Genomic DNA, 21,533 nt, shown 5'->3' with positions numbered 1-21,533 from the left:
TATCTGTGATTTATATAAATGCATTGTGTGCACTTGTATTTATGAATCACTGTTATGACACATGAGTGTTATGACTCACATCTTTTGGCTTGCATGGTTTGAAAGAATAGGAAGACTAATGTACCATGTTCTGAGTAGCTAGATGCCAGATTTTATACCCTCTCTACACCTCTCCAGCTGTCCTGGGAGTCCATTGGTTTCTCAGCGTGATGACAATGAGATTCTGTTCTTTGTGGGATGTTGAATGTGAGATAACTTGGATGTCAAAGGAAAACTGTGTGTTTTGGCTCCTTTGGGTCATGCAACAATTTGTTCCATTTTGTGATAGCTGTAAGGATGAAATTGCAAAGTAGTTGAGACCTTTGCTTAGAGATAGGGCTTGAAATTATGTTTTCCAATATGGAAACCAGTATTTCTTTCTCTCCTGCTTTTGCTTCTCTTTCATGCCAAAGGCAAGAGAGGTTTTGCTGATGTTCACTAAATTAATGTTGCCTACTATGTTAGTTTGAAGTCACTGCCATGAAGGTGAACATGAAAAGAACATGAAAACATATGCTTATTATGGGAGTAACCCTGAGCCGCGTGCAGAGGGTAGTATTTGCCTGCCATGTTCGCATGCAAGTGTGTTTGAAAGTCATGTTCAGTATAGATACGTGACATTGTGTAGAAGGATCTGTGCTGAAAATGGGCACAACATGGACTCAATTCTCCCTTATATAACTCGAAGCATAGTTTAACAATGATTACTTCTAAACTGGATTTTAATGTGGCTAGGTCCAGTTTAGTTTCATTTATACAGACCAGATCAAACCAGGTTATCATCCGCTTCAGGCATATCTCTCGTTAAATCAGTAGTATTGGCTGAATGGATAGGATCACGTTAATTCATCTAGAGCTAGAGGGAAGTTCAAAGCTCTGAAGAAATTGACTGTTGGGGCTCATCTGATAACAGGCAAAGGACTTGCAAATGACATTTGTGATAGCTGATTTTCAGCAATTTCTGCAGAACTGGATAGGAGACTTAAAATAGGAATTAGGCTGTCAGATAGCTATAGGTAACTATTATCAATATAGCATTAAGAAGAGCAGATGTATATGGAAGATGCAGTATACAAGCAAAACTAAAAGGTTTTGGATTTGCAGTGGAACCTGTGAAATCATGTCTTAAAATGACACTGTTGAACTTCATTTATTCTTTATAAATCAAGTAGATTATTTTTAGCATACCTTTTGTGAAAATTTGGAAGAAAAAGCTCGTTTTGTTTCTCTGTTGGTCAGTATTTTGCATGTAATAATATCCCCTATGGTAACTATTTCTTAAATAATACAGGACAGGGTTTATATGGTAAAAAACCTGAAGGACAGGTCTCCTATGTAAGTGTTCTTGAAAACCAGACATTTTTCAGGTTATGCCCCTTTAAAATATTACTACACCTGCATATAGCAGTGATTCTGCCATCATTTAGGTCTAAATAAACTAGTTAACACTTTTTGGTGATGTGTCAAATTGTTAAAACAAAATGCAGGTTTATAATTTTAGCAGAATAGCAGATGTTGCAGAAGGCTAGAGGCAGACTGCCAGTTCAGTTTGGCCTCGTAGCTGGTTGGGTGGCACCGAGTTTGGGGTTAACCACAGCGTTTGTTGCCATGTGCCCAGGTGGTTTTTGGGATGCAGGGGAGGGAGCTGCAGGTACTCTGTGTACACATGCACTCAGGGAGCTTTAGAGGAATATAGAGGCATAATGGATAGAGCAAGATTGGCATTATAATTTTTTTTTTTTGAGGATCTAGGGCATGTATATCAGATTTGCTTAGGAGAGGAGGCTTTGATAGGCTTGCAGAAAAACTCTGCAAATGTTGTTTTGCCAAAAAGAAAAGAAAAAAAATCAAGGTCATTATGTGAGTGAGCATATGTGAATTATCTTTAGTGCAAACATCTGAAGGAAGGGAGAAATGTAGGAAATGTTATATACACACACACACACAGCATCAGTAAGCAGTGCACGCTTTATATAGGGTTCTTCCATAGCGGTGTACTTGGCATTGGTCTCCTTGTAACTAGGGTGGTACTCCAGCTGAATTACGGGATCTTCAGAGGAAAGATTGTGGTTGTGATTTTCATATAAAGGAGGTGTGCTGCGAAGAGCCGTAAGGTAATTAGGAAGCTGGAGGACTCCCCTGAAGGGAATGTTACTGTATTGAATGGCTCATTTCACCTATAATTAAAATTGCAAAAATGTTCCCAAACATTTAGATGTAAAGATGACATAAGGAGAGAATTTACACTGGGTATGAAAACACTGCATTAGAACTGTTGATGAAAAGGATTCACGTAAATGAAACTTAACATTGTGTATTAGGAAGAGCTAGGTTAAAGAGATGAGTGACTTGTAGAGAAATTGTATGTGGTATCATCCAGTTATTTTTGAAGCTTAACCAAGGAGGCTGAGCAAAACACAGTTACTCTAGTCAGTCTTTGAATGAGGAGCTACTGGGTGATCTGTTGAAAGGCTGAAACTTCTGTCCTGTCTAGCAGGATTCAGCATGTTGCAAAGTATATTTTAAAAAAATGTATATTTCTGTTTAATAGCTGGGCCTGACTGGATAGGGCATAATGTATTTTTGAGGAATGACAAACCTTGAACTGCCAACATTTGTTTTCCAACCCTTGTTTTTAGTTATTAAAATAATACCATAATGCTGTTTTTTTTCCCTCCCTGTTACTTCTGACAAGGTTTTAGGCCTATTGATACAAGAACGAATTTGAGACCTGTGGAGGTCTGTTCATTTTTTAAATTATTTTTATTTTTTTAGACCAAGCTTTATCAAAAGCAGCGGTGGCATGTTCACGTGTCTCATTATCAGAAATGAGTTGTGGCAAATACCACTATTAACCAGAGCCACTCCTGGCGCTGTGTTGGGTTGTGTTTCACCGTTTTAGAACCATTGCTGCATTTAAAAGCTTTCCGTGAAATCCTGGTGGTTGTGAGAATACTTTGCTTACTGATCTTCAATGTGCTGATGTTAGCACCTAAACAATACTGCTAGATTGCCAATGAAGTTGAAGTGATAAATACTAATTTTTTTACAGGATAGGTGTTGGACTATGTTTTGAGTATTTAATATTAACTATGTGAAGAAATGTTTGAGCTGGCTTAAGTATTAGGCCAACTAAAATAGGAGCTCTTGGTTTTATAATGAGGTCTCTGCCTTCAGGAAACATTGTTGGGTGGAAAAATCATCTTAACTGTTCACCTTCGTGCGGTGCTTTTATGGAAGATCCAGCAAATATTATGGAAGAAACTTGAGTAACCTTGTGTTTTTAGCATCATTCGTGCACTGTTTTTCCTTCTTGGGAATGTCAAGTCCATCATCTGTTTTTATGGTTGCTTTGTTTTTTTTTTCCTTCTTATCTGCTTTGTTTCTGCAGCTGCAGTTTGATGTTGCCTAGTGTCTAGTGGCAATCTCACGGTGTTTTTGCCACAGATCAGTGCCTCGGTCAGTTCTTGTGATGCCATGTTGTGGACTCTGTCAGAGAGTTGAGCAACTGCAAAGAAAACTTACTTTGCCATGTAATTTTTTAGACAGATCAGTTCTCCTACCTGATTTGCTGCACAGCTGATGGCTGGGTCTCGTGATGTAATATCTCAAATCGGTGTAGCTGCTGCATGGTTCAGATACTTTATAGTGACAAGCCATAAGCTCACCTGGAAATAAGGACAGGTAATTTAGAGCCAACTCTTCACAGACCTCCAGCAAATTCTTTGCTAGCAGTCTGGCAATCTCTAGACTAGATGTTCAAGCCCACCATAAGAAGAACAGTGTTCTCTGTATTGAATATGTAAACATAAGAGGTGACGGGGTAATTGTCAACACTGTACTTGCTCTTGGTTGTAGTAAAGCTTCCACATGCTTTCAGAATGATGTGTAAGCGGCTGCGTAAGGAACAACCTGCTGTGGCACATTGTAAGGAGTTTTTATTCTGTGGCTAGGAGCCTTTTGTGGCAGATGAATACATTGAACGCCTGGCATGGAGAACACCTGGAGGAGGTTCCAGAGGCGGAGAAGCTTTTGATCCGAAAAGGTAAAATAAAATTGCATAATGGTCAAAATGAATGTATCTCTAATTGTGCTGGTTTATTACACACATAACAAAAAGCCTGTGTGCAGTGTTGGTGTGTGCCCAAGGAGGTTTTCATTTGGGAGAATTGCTAGAATTTGTGACCATGAGCCAATTATTTAGAACCAATTATTCAGTAACAAGAGTAGGGAAAGTCACTTTCTGATTTAGACCTTTTGAACAAAGGAGAATTGATGTTGTTTGTCCTTGTCAGACACGAATGTTGCAAAGCACTAGAGTTGCCGGATTAAAGCATAATATGAGTCTTCACTGCTATGATAGTTAAGTCAATTTAATGAGTTTCTTGCTAGTTTAGCTCCCTGAGCTGGCTTGTTGTAAGACCCAGTAGTTTACAGTCCTGGTGCAAATAAAAGGCACAAACAGGTAGGATGAGAAGAAAGGCCGGAACACAGCAATGTCGACTTGATTGTTTTAAATTGAATTTGTGTGAATTTGTGTAGTCTGGATCAAATTAACAGCTTGCTGCTGCTGAATGGAGATGGGCTTGTTGCCCTTCTTCCTTGCTCTTAGCTGCACACTGTGGTGTAGCCTAGAGCTAGCTAAAGGCACATGATCTCATGGTAAGCTAATCTAACTCACTAAAATGTCAGAAAACTAACCTGACAAGAAAAAGAAATCAACTTTTTTTTCTAGTTGGGTTAGCAATTTTGGGGGACTGGAAGAGCCTGGGAGCAGATGCAAAGGGAGGAGGTTGTTGGTGTGGAAAGGAGCAAGGCTAGGGGAGGGGAAGTGGGGAAGGAGGACGTAGTGCAGGACCTTCTCTTGTTTGTGGTGAGCTGGCTTGGCTCTGTTGAGAAACCTCACCCTGAGAAGCCAGCTCTCTGGTTACTGGGCCAGCGTTGGGTGGTGCATTGGTAACTCAGATGAACGGTTTTATACAGCAGTGTTCAACGTCTAAGCTTCTGTGCTCCACACGTCTGGATCTTCTTTTGTTTTGAAAAGAGTGACTGTTTCAAATATGCTGCTTTTTAGCTTCTGTACCAGTATTGGTATTCTTTCTTGAGATGTAATTAACTTAAGTGTTTTCATTTTTCACATGATTATAACTTGGGAGATGAGCTTGACCTTCTTCTTGTTATGGTTATTGGAATGCTGTTGAGCTAGCAGGCTCAACAAAAAGTTTAGCTACATGAATGTTAATTTAGATTATGGTGACACAAATTCAAAAGTGCAATAACTGTTTCTTAGTGACTTCTTGCCTACAGGATCTTATTCCAGGTTGAGATTGTTTGTAGTGGCCTGAGCTAGAACTTTTAAGAAGTGTAGGAATTACTAACTTCATAGACAAGCTGTTGTTATTCAAAAGCAGATACAAAAAGCTTCATTAGCATGGTGAAAGGACATTCCTTCTGGAGCAGTCAGGCTCTTTGGAGGCTATGAGAAGAGGAAGGATATTGTTGGAGTTCTAGCAAGATGCTTGAACCCTTGACATTCAGTCTGGGGCCCGTATCCTATGCAGAGCTTTACATCTGAGTTAAGCAGGAAGAAGCCTGGAAATACACAACATTGCTTCCTGTAGCTCTTTCCCCACAGTTGTGCCTAGTAGCTGCTTTAGGGTAGTTAATGATTTGTACCAATACCAACTCAGTTTAACCCATCTTTTATATTTATGCTGGTTTGCTTGTGTTCACTTCTGTGAAGTGCTTTCATATTTTTCAGGACAAGTGGAAGAATCCTACAACAGTAAATATTTTTCTTGTGGGACCTTCTAGTATTGGGCAGGGAGCCAAAATTAATATCAAAAAGAAACAAACCTTTTAGTGTATGTTTTTTCTCTTCTGTTTTTAGAAGATGATGCTTTTGTTTGGCAGAAAGAATGTTGGATTCTTTTTTTCTGTTCTGAGAAACCTGACCAGCAGCTACCTCTTCTACTTGAGCATTCTTTCCTCTCTCACTATATTGAAGACTTGCATAAAAGCTGAGTTGGCACAATACCTGTTTAAAAAACAAAGCCCAAACTGAACTGAATCAGCTTGTTAAAATTAATAGGAACTATCTGCACTTCTCTAGGCTTTTGTTTGAAAGTATGCCTTGTGTCACTTACTATTGTTTAAATTTTATTTAGAAAATACTTCTGTAAACTTAAGTCTATTCCTTGTGGTTTTCTGTGGAATCTAATGCAACATGCTTACTCTTGGGCTTCTGGCAAGCAGGAAGTGGAGGAAAGAAGTCGTAAACATCTGTCCCAATCCAGTTTTCTTTAATAGGTTGTGCCTTTAAGTCACTTACTGTTGTAAAGATATCACTTGAAATAGGTTTTTAGACCAATAAAGTGAGCAAAAAGGCAGTTCACGTGCTCCAAGCAGCAGAAGTTAAGACTGAAAATTTGGTGACCCTCCATTCAACTGAAGAGAATCACTTTAGTATCATTTAGGTGTTGCTCAGAGAAAGCTCTAGATGTTGGCCAAGAGAGGTACTGTAGTTGTTACTGGGAAGGAGTCGTGTGAGGGTAGAATAATAGGTTCTACTTTCCCCTTCTGGTTGCTGAGAGTCTCCAGGCTGTGCAGGGGGAGCCGGGAGAGGAACAGCACGCTCATTCTGCCTTTCAGCAGCACTGCAGGTTGGAAGGGCTTCACATTCACAGTATACCTTCTGAACAGAGCATATGTGAAAATGCAGATTCCTGGGTAGTCTAGAAATAGTTCCCTGGAAGGGATTCCCGTTTCCTCTCCTCTTCTGCTTTGACATTAAACCTGGACAGCAGAGTTCTCAAATCTTTCATATTTTTTCAGTTATTAGCATGAGTTCTATGGCTATGGAGGATCTGGGAATAATCCATTTCCTGAGCATGAGCAACTGGGATGTTTAGAAGAGTATAAGCTGAAAAGATGACTGGAATGGGACAGAATGGATAAAAACAAGAATGAGAAAGAGAGAGACATTGAGAATGGAATGAAAAAGAATAGAGGAAATTTAAGAATGCATTCAGATGTACTGTGTTAGGGAAGAGTAAAATGTGAGTCTGAAAGAAAAATCAAAGTGATGGGAAAGGGCAGAAAAAAAATGCTTTAAAATTATATATGTTATAGGAGGAAAAGAAGTGAAGTCAGGAAGCAACATGGTTATAACCAAAATAACACTATGAGACTATGTGATTGTATTCATTGCCTATTAATAGAATGCTGATTTACAAGTTTACAGTAACATGTACAGTATGGTAGAAAATATTTTCCTGTTATAGCTCTTCCATTGAAGGGATGTAGTGGCCTAAGGTCTCTTTGTCCTTGTGAGACTTATTTAGGGAAGATGGGAATATAGGGATTTTTGTACCTGTGGCAGAGCCACGTTCTTGAGTGATTGGTATTTAGGTATTCCCCTCTCCCCTGGCCTACCTTTTACGTGACCACATAGTTTTTATGTAGGCATAGAGTTCTACACAACTAGGGTGATGTAGTTTAAATCAAAATAGCATTTGTAAGTTAGGCATGCTTATATCAGCCTTGCAGGCAAGTTCTTTTCTTTGAGTTTTTTAAGCTCTCTGCAGAAGACAATGTCTTTCAAACTAAAGTCTGCTTTCCTGTATTTTATTTTAAATCAGATTATTGGAAGAATTTGTAAATCATATCCAAGAATTACAGGTAATGGATGAAAGGATTCAGAGAAAGGTGGAGAAACTAGAACAGCAGTGCCAGAAGGAAGCAAAGGAATTTGCCAAGAAGGTACAAGAGCTGCAGAAAAGCAACCAGGTAAAATCTAGAGAGTATAGTCAGTGCTAAGCTGTGCAAGTTTTAAAAGCATCACATGCTCTATTAACATTTTTTGGTACAGCGTGCTACTGTTTGAGATAAGAATAAAGAGAGTTTGATGGAAAACCATTTCCCCTGTCAAAGGGGGCTTATCTGCATGTTCCACTAATGAGCCTTAGCTATTCTGAAAGTAGAGTCTTCACAATAGTTTAAAGGAAGACACTAACCTTTAAGCAGTTGTGTGTACTTAATTAGTGGTTCTGAGCAGTTCTGTAGTTCTGAGGTGCAGCACCTGGAAAGCTGATGCCTGCATTTGCTGTGCTTCTTACCGAAGTAAATCTAGTGTTTCCTAAAGTACAGTAAATGGAAATCATGAGTTTTGTGTCCGTGTCTATGTTCTCCCAGGTTGCCTTCCAACATTTCCAAGAACTAGATGAGCACATCAGCTATGTAGCAACTAAGGTCTGTCACCTTGGCGACCAACTGGAGGGGGTAAACACGCCACGGCAACGGGCTGTGGAGGCTCAGAAGCTGATGAAATACTTTAATGAGTTTCTGGATGGAGAGCTGAAGTCTGATGTTTTTACAAACTCTGAAAAGGTAAGAGCTGTCAGCGGGATGAAAGCAGTTCAAAGCAATAAGCAGTACTGCCCTAATTACAAGCTGCTACCATGACTTACCATGGTCAGACTTCAAACCAGTGAGTGACTGACTTGTTAAAGTTTCATTGTTCTGAAATGTAAATTAACAACACTAGGCTGCAGATTGCTGATAAAGCATTTGTATTCACTGATGCTTAATGTGGCAATGTTGGCATTTTTCATTTTATGAAATTATCAGAGATTTGAGAAATGCTGGGAGGGCAACTTAAGAGTGCATACAATATCTGCCTTTTTCCTTTGAACCCCTTGCCTCAGATCCAGTCTGTAATGCAGAACGTTTCTGAATGCAACTTCTTTGTGAAACTTTATTCTGTTGGGTCAGTCCACTGGCCTTGGATACCTTTTTGTCACAGCATGCCTTTGGGCTTTGTGTAGTCCTGTGGTTATGTCTCCACCCTCTGAATTTAGAGGAACTGGGCAGGAAAACTTCAAAGAAATGTTAAAGCATTTTATTTTTCTTATGCTTCAAGAGTACGTTCATGAAGCAAATATAATCTGAATGGTGTGGCTAATAGAAATAAACTGAAGGAAAAGTGTCCAGCTGTCAGCAAAAGGGCACATATTACATTTCCTTATGCAGTTTGAAAGATAAGTAAAGTTGGTTTGGGCTTGTTTTTTGGGTTTTTTTGAGGTGTGTCCTGAAGAATCTTCCCGCTCTCCTTAAATTCTGTGCAGTGGTATGATTGTAGTCAGGAAAAAATTACAGTATGTGGGAACAGCAAAAACTTGGTTTGCACATTCAGCAAAAAATATGTGCTTGAAATGCAGCTCATAAAGGACCCGAGAATAGGTTAATAGCCATCCCCTATCTACTGAGCTGAAGGTATCTCTCAGGGAAATGAAAAACTAATCATTTCATATAGTTGTATTCCCCAGAAGTCAGTTGCACAGTGACTTTTGATTCATGGTCTCTGGATATATGGTAATTGATAGTTTGCCCTAATCAAAGAGGGAGCACATAAAAACTTCTCTGACTTCCTAAGAAATCAGAAAGGTTGCAACATAACAAAAGTTCTTCTATGGACAGCCTTTTCCAGATCTGCATAAGTTTTTCTTTCTTTTTTTTTTTTTTTTTGAAGTAGAAATAAAACATGTGTTTTAAAAGTATTAAATGGCAACATGGTAAATAATAAAGCATAAGTTAGAGAATTATGTGTTGTCTGCTGAAGAATCTCATATAGAATTCATCTTTCACTTAAAGTTTTGTGATAATTTGTTGGAGGATCTGAAAAAACTGGTAGATAAACAGGGTAAACCTGGAAATCGGTAAACAAATTAATCTTTATACACCCTGAAGAATAATAAGATAGTCGGCAAATCTGGAGGAAGACAAATGTAGTAAAGGTCAGAAGTCTTGTGCCCATCTGCAGAGGAAATGTGTGGGGACACAAGCAAGATTTTCCAGATACAAGTTATCTTACTGAGACTAATTCAGTCAAGGTGGGTTAGTACTGTTCTGTAACCTTTTGCCTTCTAGTTTAAATAGTAAGTAGAAGTAGTGTTTATAAAAGAACCTGCCTAGACATGTGCTATCATGTCTTAATGCATCTTTGAACTAAAAATAGTTTTAAAGCATGAGGTAGTAACAAATAAATGTAAAATGTTAGTGCTTTGTCAGTGTCTTCAGATCTTCGAACTGATGTGGGTTTTTGATAGTGTTTTGGAGGATGTTATGATTTTTTTGTACTATGCCATCCCTCGCAAGTGTGGGTTTTTCTTTGAGACATTGAGGGCAGGGGATACTGTGAACGGAGAGGCAAGAAAAGAATTATAATGCAGTTATTTCCTAGGGAATACGTATTTTTCTCACTAATGTCAGTTCTTAAAATCTGTTGGATTCCTTTGTTTTCCCTTCACTCAAGTTGTTGCTTCCCACGTTACTTTCTCCTGGCCGTACTGAGCAATTTCTAACTTACTGTCTCTGTGAAGGTTTTTCCTTTCTGTCTTGTCCCGTGTTATGTATTGTGTGTCTTCATCCTCTGAATCCTTATTATTTCCCTTGCGCTGCCAGCTAACCAGCCCCTCTCCTGTACTGAAGTCCTAAAGTGAGCAAATCGCCCCAGTTAAAACAATTAAACCATCGAAAGATCTAGCAGCTCACCTGTTTATCATGCCATAGCATTGTCCTGTATTTCATATGTTTACTATTATTCTTGCATCCTCTTCTCCATTTATGGTCTGCACTCAACATTATTGCATTATGCCTTTTAACTTGCTCATAAAAATATTTTGCATTAAAATTCTCTCTTGCTGTTATTTGTCCATGATTTTTCAGATTTTTTCTAGGTATGTTATAGCCTTTAAGTTGTATTTTACAGAATCTATATTTATTTTGATTTAATAGTTTACAGAAGCCTGATTCAATTAAAAATGAAATATGTCCAGATTTAAGCAGAAACCATGGAGAATTGATTTGTCATGGCTTCTGTTGTGCATAAGAAAAGGCCCTGAATTCAATAAAATCTAAGTTAGTTAACAGCGGTTGTGTGAAGAGGAGACAAAGAAAATGTTACGTTTGTGGGGTGTTTTTTCTTTTTTTATAACATCAGTGAATAACTGCTAATATATAGACTACTCTAATGACATCAGTATTGATCACAATTGTTACTTAGGTATTAAGGTTGCTGTAAGCTAATAGAAATAACTGCTGTTTCATTGGATTTATTTGAGGAGCGTAGCTGCTTTTGACTTAAGAGGCTATTGTAAGCTGACAGTTCAAAACATAAGCTGCTCTTAATAAGCAGAATGGATATACTTTACGAGAGCCCCTGTTTTTGCTGAACAACCAACCTAGCATGATGCTTTTGCTTTGTATTCTTACCTGTGTGTCTTGTTCTATTCTTGAAAAGTTTTAATCCCAACCTGCTCTAAGCGGTAGGAGAACAGGATTTCATTGCTTCCTTCCCTCTCACTCCAGTTCCCTGGAACACGACTAACAGGCAGAACAAGATAAACTGCATGTTCTCCCTTGCGTCAGCTTATAAAGGTTTTTGCTTGAATGTAGTAGCTGGAGCTTTCATCGCCCCCTTCGAGGTGCCTTCCAGTCAGCAAGACAGCATAGTAAAGCCTGTAAAACCATCCCAGAGCTGTGTTCGGTTTGGGCCAGTCAACACTGTGTCCTTCAATCCACTGAACTAAAGTTGCAACCAGCTCTGTTCCCCACATTTTCAAATTGGTGTTTTCTATAGTTCTAGTCAGCCTGGTGAAACAGTCACTAAGCGCTAATTAGGTGTGCTTCCCATGCTGACTGATTGTGGAAGAATAAATGATAAAAGGTTTTGCTGTCCAGGACAGAGCAGAAATTTGCATGCTGCTTTGACTATTCATATTTTGTAGATGCATGATTAACTAACTTTCATCTTGATCTTCGCTTTGGACCTTTTTGGATCTTTTTAAACTCCAAGAGTTTATCATTTCTAATACAACTTCCATTTCTCCTTCCTTGGGAGAATGTGAGGTACTCCAACTATGCTCCACTTTGATCCCCTTTTTCCCCTTCCTCCCTTCTCCATGCCAAGTGTTGTCATGGCTTTTTTGGATACAGCTATACAGCTAATTTCATCAGTTGCAAAGAATTCCCTAGTGCTTTTCCTGACATGTCTGAAAGGGTTGCTAGCCATTTCACTCCTGAGTTCAACAGACATCTCTTCTGGTTGGGTGTGATTCAGTAAGACTTTCATCCTAATCCCTTGTAAAGTATAACGCTGCAGTTAAGCCAGTTCTGTGTTACAGCTATATATTTCATTCCCAAATGGAAGGGTGCAAATTTTCATGAGATGCTCTAGCCACATTCCGATCTAATCAGCCCTGAGGAATCTTTGGTCTGCAAGCTATGTTGGCATAGTGCAGTGATAAGCTATTTGTCCAGGTAGCTTAGACACCTACACAGACATGCCCAATGCGAACATATAAAAGACTTTTTGTCGTGTTTTGACCTATATAATTTCATGTTTAAAAAAAAACCCCAAACTTAAGCATCATAAAAGTACCTACTGGAGCTTTAAGGGGGTGATCTCTTCCACAGGTATATCAACTCAACCAGCTTTAGAAATAGGAACTACATGTATGAAAATTGGATAGTAGAGGGGGAGGAAAGGAATAGCCCACAATCAGACCTTCTTTAATAATTCTGTCATGTTTTACTCTTAACAGATTAAAGAGGCAGCTGATATTATTCAGAAACTGCATTTGATTGCACAGGAACTGCCTTTTGACAGGTAAAATTCTATCTGAACATCTTTTAAGAAACAAAAAAACAAACAAACAAACTTCACGTAGCTATAATTTTCTGATACTTCCCTTGTCTACTTTTTTGGTGCTTTACTTAGTGATTCATGTAGCTTTTGAGATGGATTGTGTGCTTATTTCTCTCTCCTCTATTCTCGAATTTGTGTTCACACACTCGTGTTGTAGGATCATCTTTACATACACATCCTAAACTGCTTAACAGACTTGTAATGGGATAATTTTGCCGTGCTGACTTAATGCTAGATTTGAATTAGATGCTTGCAGGTTTTTATGGATATAAAGCGTGTAACTTTTCTGTCATCTTTGCGTTGCATGTTTTCATTTTTAAGTAGAGTGCCTGTTACTAATGATGTAGGATGTCTGTGAGTTCTCTTGTGATGTGGATTTGAATTAATCATGGTATTTTTGTTGTTAACAGATTTTCTGAAGTAAAATCAAAGATAGCAAGTAAGTTATCTATCCAGTTCAATCTATATTCCTATATTTGAATTGTTAAAGATGATTAAAGAAGTATGCAATACCGTCAGGATTACAGTTTTTGTCAGTGCTTGTGTTACGTAGCCTGATGGATTTTCGTTGTTATCCCCTTTCCTCTTCAGGTAAGTACCATGATTTAGAGTGCCAGCTAATTCAAGAGTTTACCAGTGCACAGCGGAGGGGCGAAATCTCCAGAATGAGAGAAGTAGCAGCAGTTTTGCTTCATTTTAAGGTAAAAACTGAGGGTTTTAATTTAAATACATAAGTAAGACAACCCACGATACAATAAGTGAACATATTTGCATGGGCACAACCACCATGTCAGATAACATATATAACTTCAAAAATATGGAGATATTCCATCCGAAATCAAATGCAGGGGAATAAAAGAGGCAGATGATGGGGGACTGGAGGCAGTGTCAGTAGAGATGATTCTTCTAAGATAATCTTTTCTTGTCTGTGTGTGAACTGACTTTCATTCCTGAGAAGGTGTTGAAACCTGTGGTGTGTATCCATGTAGAGTGGTGGTAAGTGATGCTATGTTAGGTTTGTGACAAAAATGGGTTTGAAAGAGTCTACACTTCCGATGAATCTTTTTTTTTTTTCTTCAGTAACTTTTTCGCAGGGGTTGTATTTCCTTGATTTCATTTTATACTGAAAGCTTGGAGACCCCGCTTTAACATTGAGTTGTTTTGCTCCTTCCATAGGGCTATTCCCATTGCGTTGATGTGTACATAAAACAGTGTCAAGAGGTAATGCATTTTGTTTTACATGTATCTCTTTGGGTGTTGATTTATTTAGTTGTTTAGGTTGTCGTAAATATATTATGAAATGTGCTTCTAGGGTGCATTCCTGAGGAATGATGTGTTTGAAGATGCAGCCATTCTCTGCCAGCGAGTGAATAAGCAAGTTGGAGAAGTCTTTAGCAATCCAGAGACTGTGCTAGCCAAACTCATTCAAAATATCTTTGAAGTTAAACTTCAGGTATTTCAAATTTTAACATGCTGAAGTTCATTGAGGAAACTTTTCGTCCAAAAATATTATATCTAGTGATAACAATTAATGAGAATTTACAGTATTTGTAATCTTGTCTACGGATGTAGAATCACGGCTGATTGCTCTGTAACAGTTCAGAAAGATAATCAAGCCTATATCAAATAAAGCTGCTTCTACTCTGAATACACTGCAACTGAAAATACTCAAAATCAATATGTAAAATTATAGGGGAATCAGTGTGTTCATTAGCTAGTTCACAAGATGTCATATGCATATTTGATTTCTTCTATATGCCCCCTACCAAGAATACATCAGGAAAAGAAGTTTCACATTTAATAAGTGTCTTTAATCTGTTCATTCTTGGAATTGGGTTTCATGTGTGAGGTTAGCACTGAATAAGCAAAAAGAACTTATGTTGTGAATACTGTCTTGCAGCTAATGCAATATTTATATGAAAGTCCGGAATAGTTGAAAATACTGTTTTCCATCCTGCCAATACACTCGAGTGTGTAAAGTCAACAGGAGTATTTGTTGCAAAAAACAATTTCCCTGTAGATGTTATTCTCCTTATAGTGTAGAGATTGCGCTTGTCTTTCAACCCCAAATTTGTGTGTCAGTTTTGACGTACTATTTTATGGTAAATAATATTTTTATCCAAGTATTCAGTGACAAGAAGGCTCTAAGCTTGTATCTGCTTTGTGTATGTATTATGATAAGCAAATATGTAAGCATCTCCTTTGCTTACTGTCAACTGCAGAAATGCCCCTAGGCCTCCACTGCTTTTGATTTTTAAAAAGAGGGGATTTTGTGTTTGTTGGTCAAGCGTGTTTTCAAAGCAATTTGTCTTTTGTCTTTCCTTCACACACTGCTCCTTTATATTATTAAATAATTTCTTTCTAAAAGATGCATTTAACTCTATCTGTAGATAATGCAGGATCTGTAAATTAGAGATTTAAAAACAAAGAATATATGAATTACCTTAAGTAAGATACACACTTTGCAGTAAACTACGTATAATCTAGCAAGTAGTGAGTAGGACCTGTGGCTAATAGTTATTCTTCTAACATGTGTACCCAAATTTTACAGAGTTACGTAAAGGACCAGCTAGAAGAACACAGGAAATCAGATGCAGAACAGTATCTTAAGAATCTCTATGATCTATATACAAGGTATTTATATATTGATGATGAAATTGTAGATTGTTGTAGATATTCTCTTGTAACAGATTGATTTATTACCAAGACGTAGGAAGAGAAGCCAAAAATGTAAACTTTTCATAAAAATTGAAAAATTGTTACGCCCATTAACCTTTACAATGATTGCTTTCCTAAAGAAAATTTAAAATTGCCATTATTGTTTTTAATGGGAAGTATTTAGTATAGTGATCTTTGCACAGTTTTAAAATTACTCTCAAAAGCCAGTCCTCCACATCTCACTGGCGACTTACTTGATTGCAGTTGTATTGTATGTAATGAAACATGAATTATGCGAAATTCTTTACTTAAATGTAAAGCTGCTAGAAGTCTTAATCGCAATCAGGATTCCGTTGTGCTATGTACTTTACAAACATGTAATGCTGTAATTCATACAAATTCAACCTTTTCCTCCTCTCCCCTTCTTTGTTTCTTTTGCATAAAGAACTACTAATCTGTCAAGCAAATTGATGGAATTTAACTTGGGTACTGATAAGCAGACTTTCTTGTCTAAGCTTATCAAATCCATTTTCATTTCCTACTTGGAGAATTACATTGAGGTGGAAATTGGTTATTTGAAAAGTAGGAGTGCTATGATTCTGCAACGCTATTATGATTCCAAAAACCACCAGAAGAGGTCCATTGGCACTGGAGGGTAAGTTTCTTCTGTGAAGTTTTGTGGTTTCAAAATGGAAGGGAGGCGGTAAGGGGAGAAACATAGTATTTGCCATGTCAGATGTACAGTGATGAACTGCAAAAGAGCAGGCTTCTAAAATGACCTACAGCTTTTTATAATTTGCTGTCACTTTGTGTTAACTTCTGCTAAAAAATGTCTTGCTCTCGGTACATGTGAAAGGTGATGCATGGTATTTATACGCTCATGGGAAATGAAAAATACCAGTTAAACCTATGTTTCAACTTAGGATCCAGATCCACAAAAGGACTGAAGCAAAATTAAGGTACCTAAAGCATGTATATGTGTGTATCTAAAAGCATACATTTTTTTTCACCTGCCCAGGTCTTGTGGTCCCCTCCCAAGACCTAGGAAGGGGAAAAGACCATAGCAATGTCAGTGAGAAAGCTCTTAATGAGCCCAGAAGATGCAATGGACTTAGAGAAAGGTAAAACAAGACTTCATTATCCTCAGGGTAGAGAAACTCTAATAAAGGAGTAGTGAGAAGTGGGAAAGGAAGAATTAAAACTTGTGTGAAGCAGAGGTGATAAGACTACTGCACCTTTCAAAGAGCTACTGGGTTCAGTGTGTCAGGAATGAAAAGTGATTTGGAGAGAACAGCAGCAGCGAAGTAATTAAATGAATTACAAAACAAAGATGAAATTTAATTTTCTTGGGGAAAATTAAATTGATTGTAGCGACTGACTTTACGGGTTGTTTTATGCATGGAAATGTGTTGGAGCATGCTTGACTAAATCAGGACTGCTGAGATAGTGGATGAGGATGAGAGGATTTGTGGGCATGGATGAGATAGAAAGCTGTCATTAGTGTTTTGAAAGTACAATGGGACAGAATGTATGGAGGCTAACCTTGGTCCGCAGAGCATAAGTGCCATAGGATTCGATAGAAATTGCTCTTATTCCACAATGGGGAACAGCTGGTTCCATGTGTGAACGTGCCATGGTAGAACACAGTTGACCATGGGATGAGAGGTGGTAGTTTTGCATTTACTGGCAATTTTTTTTAAGCTTGCAAAACTGTCTTAATGCTTGCCTATCCTAAACTGTGTCTTAGGTTCTGTTTTTTAAGTTAACAACTAAAACATCCTAAGTCATTGTTGAATTTGAGCATCAAAATTTCCATCCAGTGAAATCTTCTTTTGGTATATCTTTGTTCTAGTATTCAAGACCTCAAAGAGAGAATAAGGCAACGTACGAACTTACCACTGGGGCCAAGTATTGACACACACGGAGAAACTTTTCTGTCGCAAGAAGTGGTCGTTAACCTTTTGCAAGAAACTAAACAAGCTTTTGAAAGATGTCACAGGGTAAGTTTGCTTCCTGTGATCTCCATTAATGGTATAACTTTGTGTGTGAAATCAAATCTTGAGGTTCAATTTTCAGTTGAAGCGTGATAGGAAGAAAGGAAGGACATTATTAAACAAATTAATTCTTTTGTATTTTTCACTGAATCAAGGTCATGGTGGAGGCTAAGGGTTTGATTTTAAATGTGGATCTAGTTGTATTTTCTGGGTTTTAATACTGTCTATTTTTGGAAGAAGTGGGGAGGGTTAAACCTATTGTCTGCATTGCTTTTCTTACTAAATTAGACCCAAGACTTGAGAAGCCTTTAGTGTAATTTTTTTTTCCTGCTGTAAAAATATAGAGAATAGTTCAACAATTGTTTTCCTGTGTCAAGTGCCATTTCTTCTAGCATTACAGAATATCACCAGTAAAATGCTGAGAGGAATAATCTTTAACATTGTTTACCTTGCTAACCCTCTACTGTTCTTTAAATGCTTTAGTCTAAAAAAAAAAAAAAAAAAAAAAAAAAAGTGTTTTCCTTCTGATTAAATCGCTGGTTTTACTGCCTGTCAATTACTGTTTGTCTGATACTTTAGTGTAAATGAAAACCCTTGAAACTGAATTGCAAACTTAAATGCTAGGGGTTTTTTATTAGCTAACTACACTGATTTCTAACAAATTTTAATGCCTCTAACATTCTAAATTGGCTTAGTGCAGAAAAACTTAACACTTTAGATATTCAGAAGTTTTAATATTTTATGAACTCAGAGGGGCCAAAGATATAACAAAATACAGATGCAGCACTGTTACCTGTGCACACCAAGCTGACCGCCTTCCTAGTGGTGAAAGTCAGTGACTGCAAGACAAGCAGTAGATCATTATTTTTCTCAATATGGTAGGTGCTAGAAACAGTTGTTAAATTCATGATACAAACTAACTTTTCCCAATTGTGCACAACTTTTTTTTTTTTTTTTTTTTTTTTTTTCTTCTTCCTGTTGGGATCAGAATTTTACTTGGTCTGAAAACAATTGTATGTATTGGGGTGGAAACCAATGCTAAATGGATCTTGGCATATAAGGAGATTTTTAGAATTACAGGTGTATAACTTCTCTGTTATCATACACGCTGCTAGGGTTTTGTTTGTGGTCAGGGCAACTCACTATGCAAAAGAGACATTAAATATGTCCCTGGCTAACTAATTGTAATATTTATATCACATGACAGATGCATGCAGATACGCTGCGTGTCCCAGCTGTGACTGCTTTAAGAAAAATAAGTTGGTAATTCTGAATGTAACCGTATATTCAGCATTTTGGTGTTTGGAAATCTCTGTAACAGTGTTTTGTTGTTGGGGGTTTTGTTTTGGTTTTTTTGGGAATACAGCAGAAATCTTTGGGGGTGTTACATAAATTAACTTGAATTGCAGTAGTAAACTTTCTTATTCCTAGCTTCATAAAGTCTTCACGTAATTCCTTAAAAACCAAAGCCATATTTCTTAGGTGCAAAAGCCCTGTCACATTTTTCTTTAGAAAAGGGATTTACTGACATGTTGCTGTCCAAAATCCCATATTGCTCACAGCTCATGAAGGTACAGATGCTCTCTGTATATGTGGGCATTACTTCACTTAATAAAAATTCTCATGCTCCGTTGACTCCAGCTGAACTGTGATAAACGTAGCTGAAGTTCAGTCTGCATTATTTGTCTGCAGCACTGTGGCAGTGATAAAAGAAGAGCTGCACTGGGTGAAACGGAAGCTCCCTCTGACCCAGGGTCCCGTCTTTGAGTGTGGCCAGTGGCACAAGCTTAGCAAAAAAGAAAAAAGGCAGGGCATGGATAGAATCGTCTTTTTTGTGTACCTTCTCCCAGCATCCAGTGGTATGCAGTTTAGGTAATTCCTGAGATTACATCTGGACAATTGCGTTTTAAGGACTATTAATTAATATCTTCCTTTATTATTACTATTATTATTATTAGAAACCGTTCATACTCTTGCTTTCTGTAGCATCCTGTGGCGTGTTGGCTTCAGTTTACTTGTTAATGCTGAAGGGCTTATTGGTACTAAAGGCTGTTCCTGAGTAGTTCTCTGTATGGATACTTTTAATTTAGAATAAAATTCTAATTATTCTGGAATACTTGTTGTATTTTAAGCTTATCCCTTTCACAATATCGGATAAACTTTCAAATGTATGTAGAACTGACCTTTAGGATAATTTTTTTTCTTTTTCTTTAAAGCTCTCTGATCCATCTGACTTACCGAAGAATGCTTTCAGAATTTTTTCTATGCTTGTAGAGTTCTTATGTACTGAACACATCGATTATGCACTAGAAACGGGCCTTGCTGGTGAGTATAATATTTTCTGAGCGTTTCATCTCATTGGCCTTTTTGTGCAGATGATCTTTGCAGATCCTTGTTGTGCCTTATTGATTGGCGCTGTTTGGAATGTATTGGTTAAATGAAATTTGGTTTGTGTATTTGGGAGTCAGCAGTTAATGTCTTCTAAAGTGTGGCTTCCATTTAGGGAATTGATGCACAGATGGAAACATGCTACTCCCTTCAAAAACATTTGTGTCACAGAAATTGGGACATCAGCACTCCCTGCCACTTTTAATTGTTCTCTGTGCCATAGCAGGAGAATATTTTTATATTAAGGCTTAGAGTCTTATGTTCTATAAGAATTCTGTGCTTGTTTGTATACCTGTGCATTTTAAAGAGTGACAGTAAATAAGAAAACTGCTTGTATTAAGGAAGTTAAAATCCTGATAGTGAGACCCTATCTTTCCTACAGGAAAGCATAAAACTCGTGTTCTGAAGAAATAATTTAAATTGTCTGTTCCATTTTGCTTTTAGAAATTTTAAAAGCAAGATATTTCTAAGCTTATGGTTATTACCTGATATAGCTATGAGAAGTATTCTGTATATGGCGCCACGGTAAATTTTTGAAACTCTAAGCCTCTGATTTAAGCGTTCTTGGAAAAATTCTGCATATTTAAAAATCATCATGCTAGTTATAAGAACTGCGTATCATGGCAATCCTAATGAAACCTTCTTTGCTATAGGCATTCCCTCTTCTGATTCAAAGAATGCAAATCTTTATTTCTTGGATGTTGTCCACCAGGCCAATACTATTTTCCATTTATTCGACAAGCAGTTCAATGATCATCTGATGCCATTGATCAGGTACCTTATTTTGATTAGCATTTCCTTTGTGAATGGTCATTTTTGGTGAAGAAAGCCCTTTTTTTTTTTTTTATTCATTCTTCATCTCCGTTAAGAGGAGTTGATTGTTGGAGTGGTTCAAGCTAGATGATGTGGGAAGATAAAATGCTGTAATGAGAGAGAGAAGAAGGGAAGGTAAACAAATCGGTAACTTGGAGAACTAATGGGAGAGAGGGAGCTCCAGGAGTATTGATAGGAAGGAGAGACAAGTTGTTCCTTAGAGACCTCACTGCTGCATTACAAGCCAGGACTAGAGGGGGTTTGTGGCTGCACCTGGGGTTGAGCTGGCAGTGTCAGGGCTGCTGGCCATGCCTTGGGAGCCAGATGTGAACTGCAGGAAAGCTGCATGTTGTTGGGAGCCACGGGTTGGATACACTCGAGGTAGAGCACACTGATGCGCTGTGATATTGTGCGTGAAAAGCTGGGTTTGCTCGCTCACCTGCCGGGGCTGGCAGCAGCTGAGAGGCACCGCTCAGAAGGCACAGTACTGCCTGAAGAGTATTACAGTACTGCCTATCAGCACTCAGCAAATCCTCCTCGGGGTCAGATGGCTCTTCAGGCTGTTGATTTGTTGTTCTGAGGCCAGCTAACTCCGTCTAAACTAGTCCTTTCTGATGGGATGGGAATGTTCACAAAATCCTGTTGTAAGTAGCAGACCCAGCAGACAAATTTGTTTTGATATTTTAACACTGTCGCACACCCAACCCTTTATACCGTTGCAGTTCTTCTCCTAAATTATCTGAATGCCTTCAGAAGAAAAAGGATATCATAGAACAAATGGAAGTGAAGCTGGATATGGGCATTGATAGGCAAGTAGAGATTTAAACTTTCTGTTAATCATTAATTCTTGTAAAACTCCTTTGTGATGTATGTTAGCTTTCCTTTTAAGGGTAAGTTATTTCTGAACACAAAATTGATTTAAAAAAAAATATTAA

The 21,533-nt window shown here is 37.9% G+C and overlaps 1 protein-coding gene across 3 annotated transcripts in view; it reads left to right on the top strand.

The window, feature by feature from the left end:
- The window catches only part of EXOC5 (exocyst complex component 5), a 29,296-nt gene that overhangs the window by 1,015 nt on the left and 6,748 nt on the right, over window positions 1–21,533 (top strand). The window contains exons 1-15 of one of the 3 annotated variants that reach the window (XM_082317500.1): window positions 3,708–3,723; window positions 3,993–4,084; window positions 7,680–7,827; window positions 8,233–8,427; window positions 12,642–12,706; window positions 13,156–13,184; window positions 13,337–13,446; window positions 13,922–13,966; window positions 14,058–14,198; window positions 15,297–15,379; window positions 15,849–16,058; window positions 17,256–17,403; window positions 19,614–19,722; window positions 20,439–20,559; window positions 21,321–21,407. In XM_082317500.1, coding sequence (XP_082173626.1) covers window positions 7,723–7,827; window positions 8,233–8,427; window positions 12,642–12,706; window positions 13,156–13,184; window positions 13,337–13,446; window positions 13,922–13,966; window positions 14,058–14,198; window positions 15,297–15,379; window positions 15,849–16,058; window positions 17,256–17,403; window positions 19,614–19,722; window positions 20,439–20,559; window positions 21,321–21,407 — 1,448 coding nt within the window. In that variant the 5' untranslated portion in view covers window positions 3,708–3,723; window positions 3,993–4,084; window positions 7,680–7,722. Of the gene's footprint in view, window positions 1–3,707; window positions 3,724–3,992; window positions 4,085–7,679; window positions 7,828–8,232; window positions 8,428–12,641; window positions 12,707–13,155; window positions 13,185–13,336; window positions 13,447–13,921; window positions 13,967–14,057; window positions 14,199–15,296; window positions 15,380–15,848; window positions 16,059–17,255; window positions 17,404–19,613; window positions 19,723–20,438; window positions 20,560–21,320; window positions 21,408–21,533 lie in introns of those variants that run through there. The other 2 variants (XM_082317501.1, XM_082317502.1) reach the window with 2 other exon arrangements.

Source organism: Platalea leucorodia (genome assembly GCF_965183815.1).
Source record: "Platalea leucorodia genome assembly, chromosome: 7".
In the NCBI taxonomy this organism is placed as follows: Eukaryota; Metazoa; Chordata; class Aves; order Pelecaniformes; family Threskiornithidae; genus Platalea; species Platalea leucorodia.
Note: the sequence above shows the minus strand (reverse complement) of the source record. Positions and strands in the feature narration are given on the sequence as shown.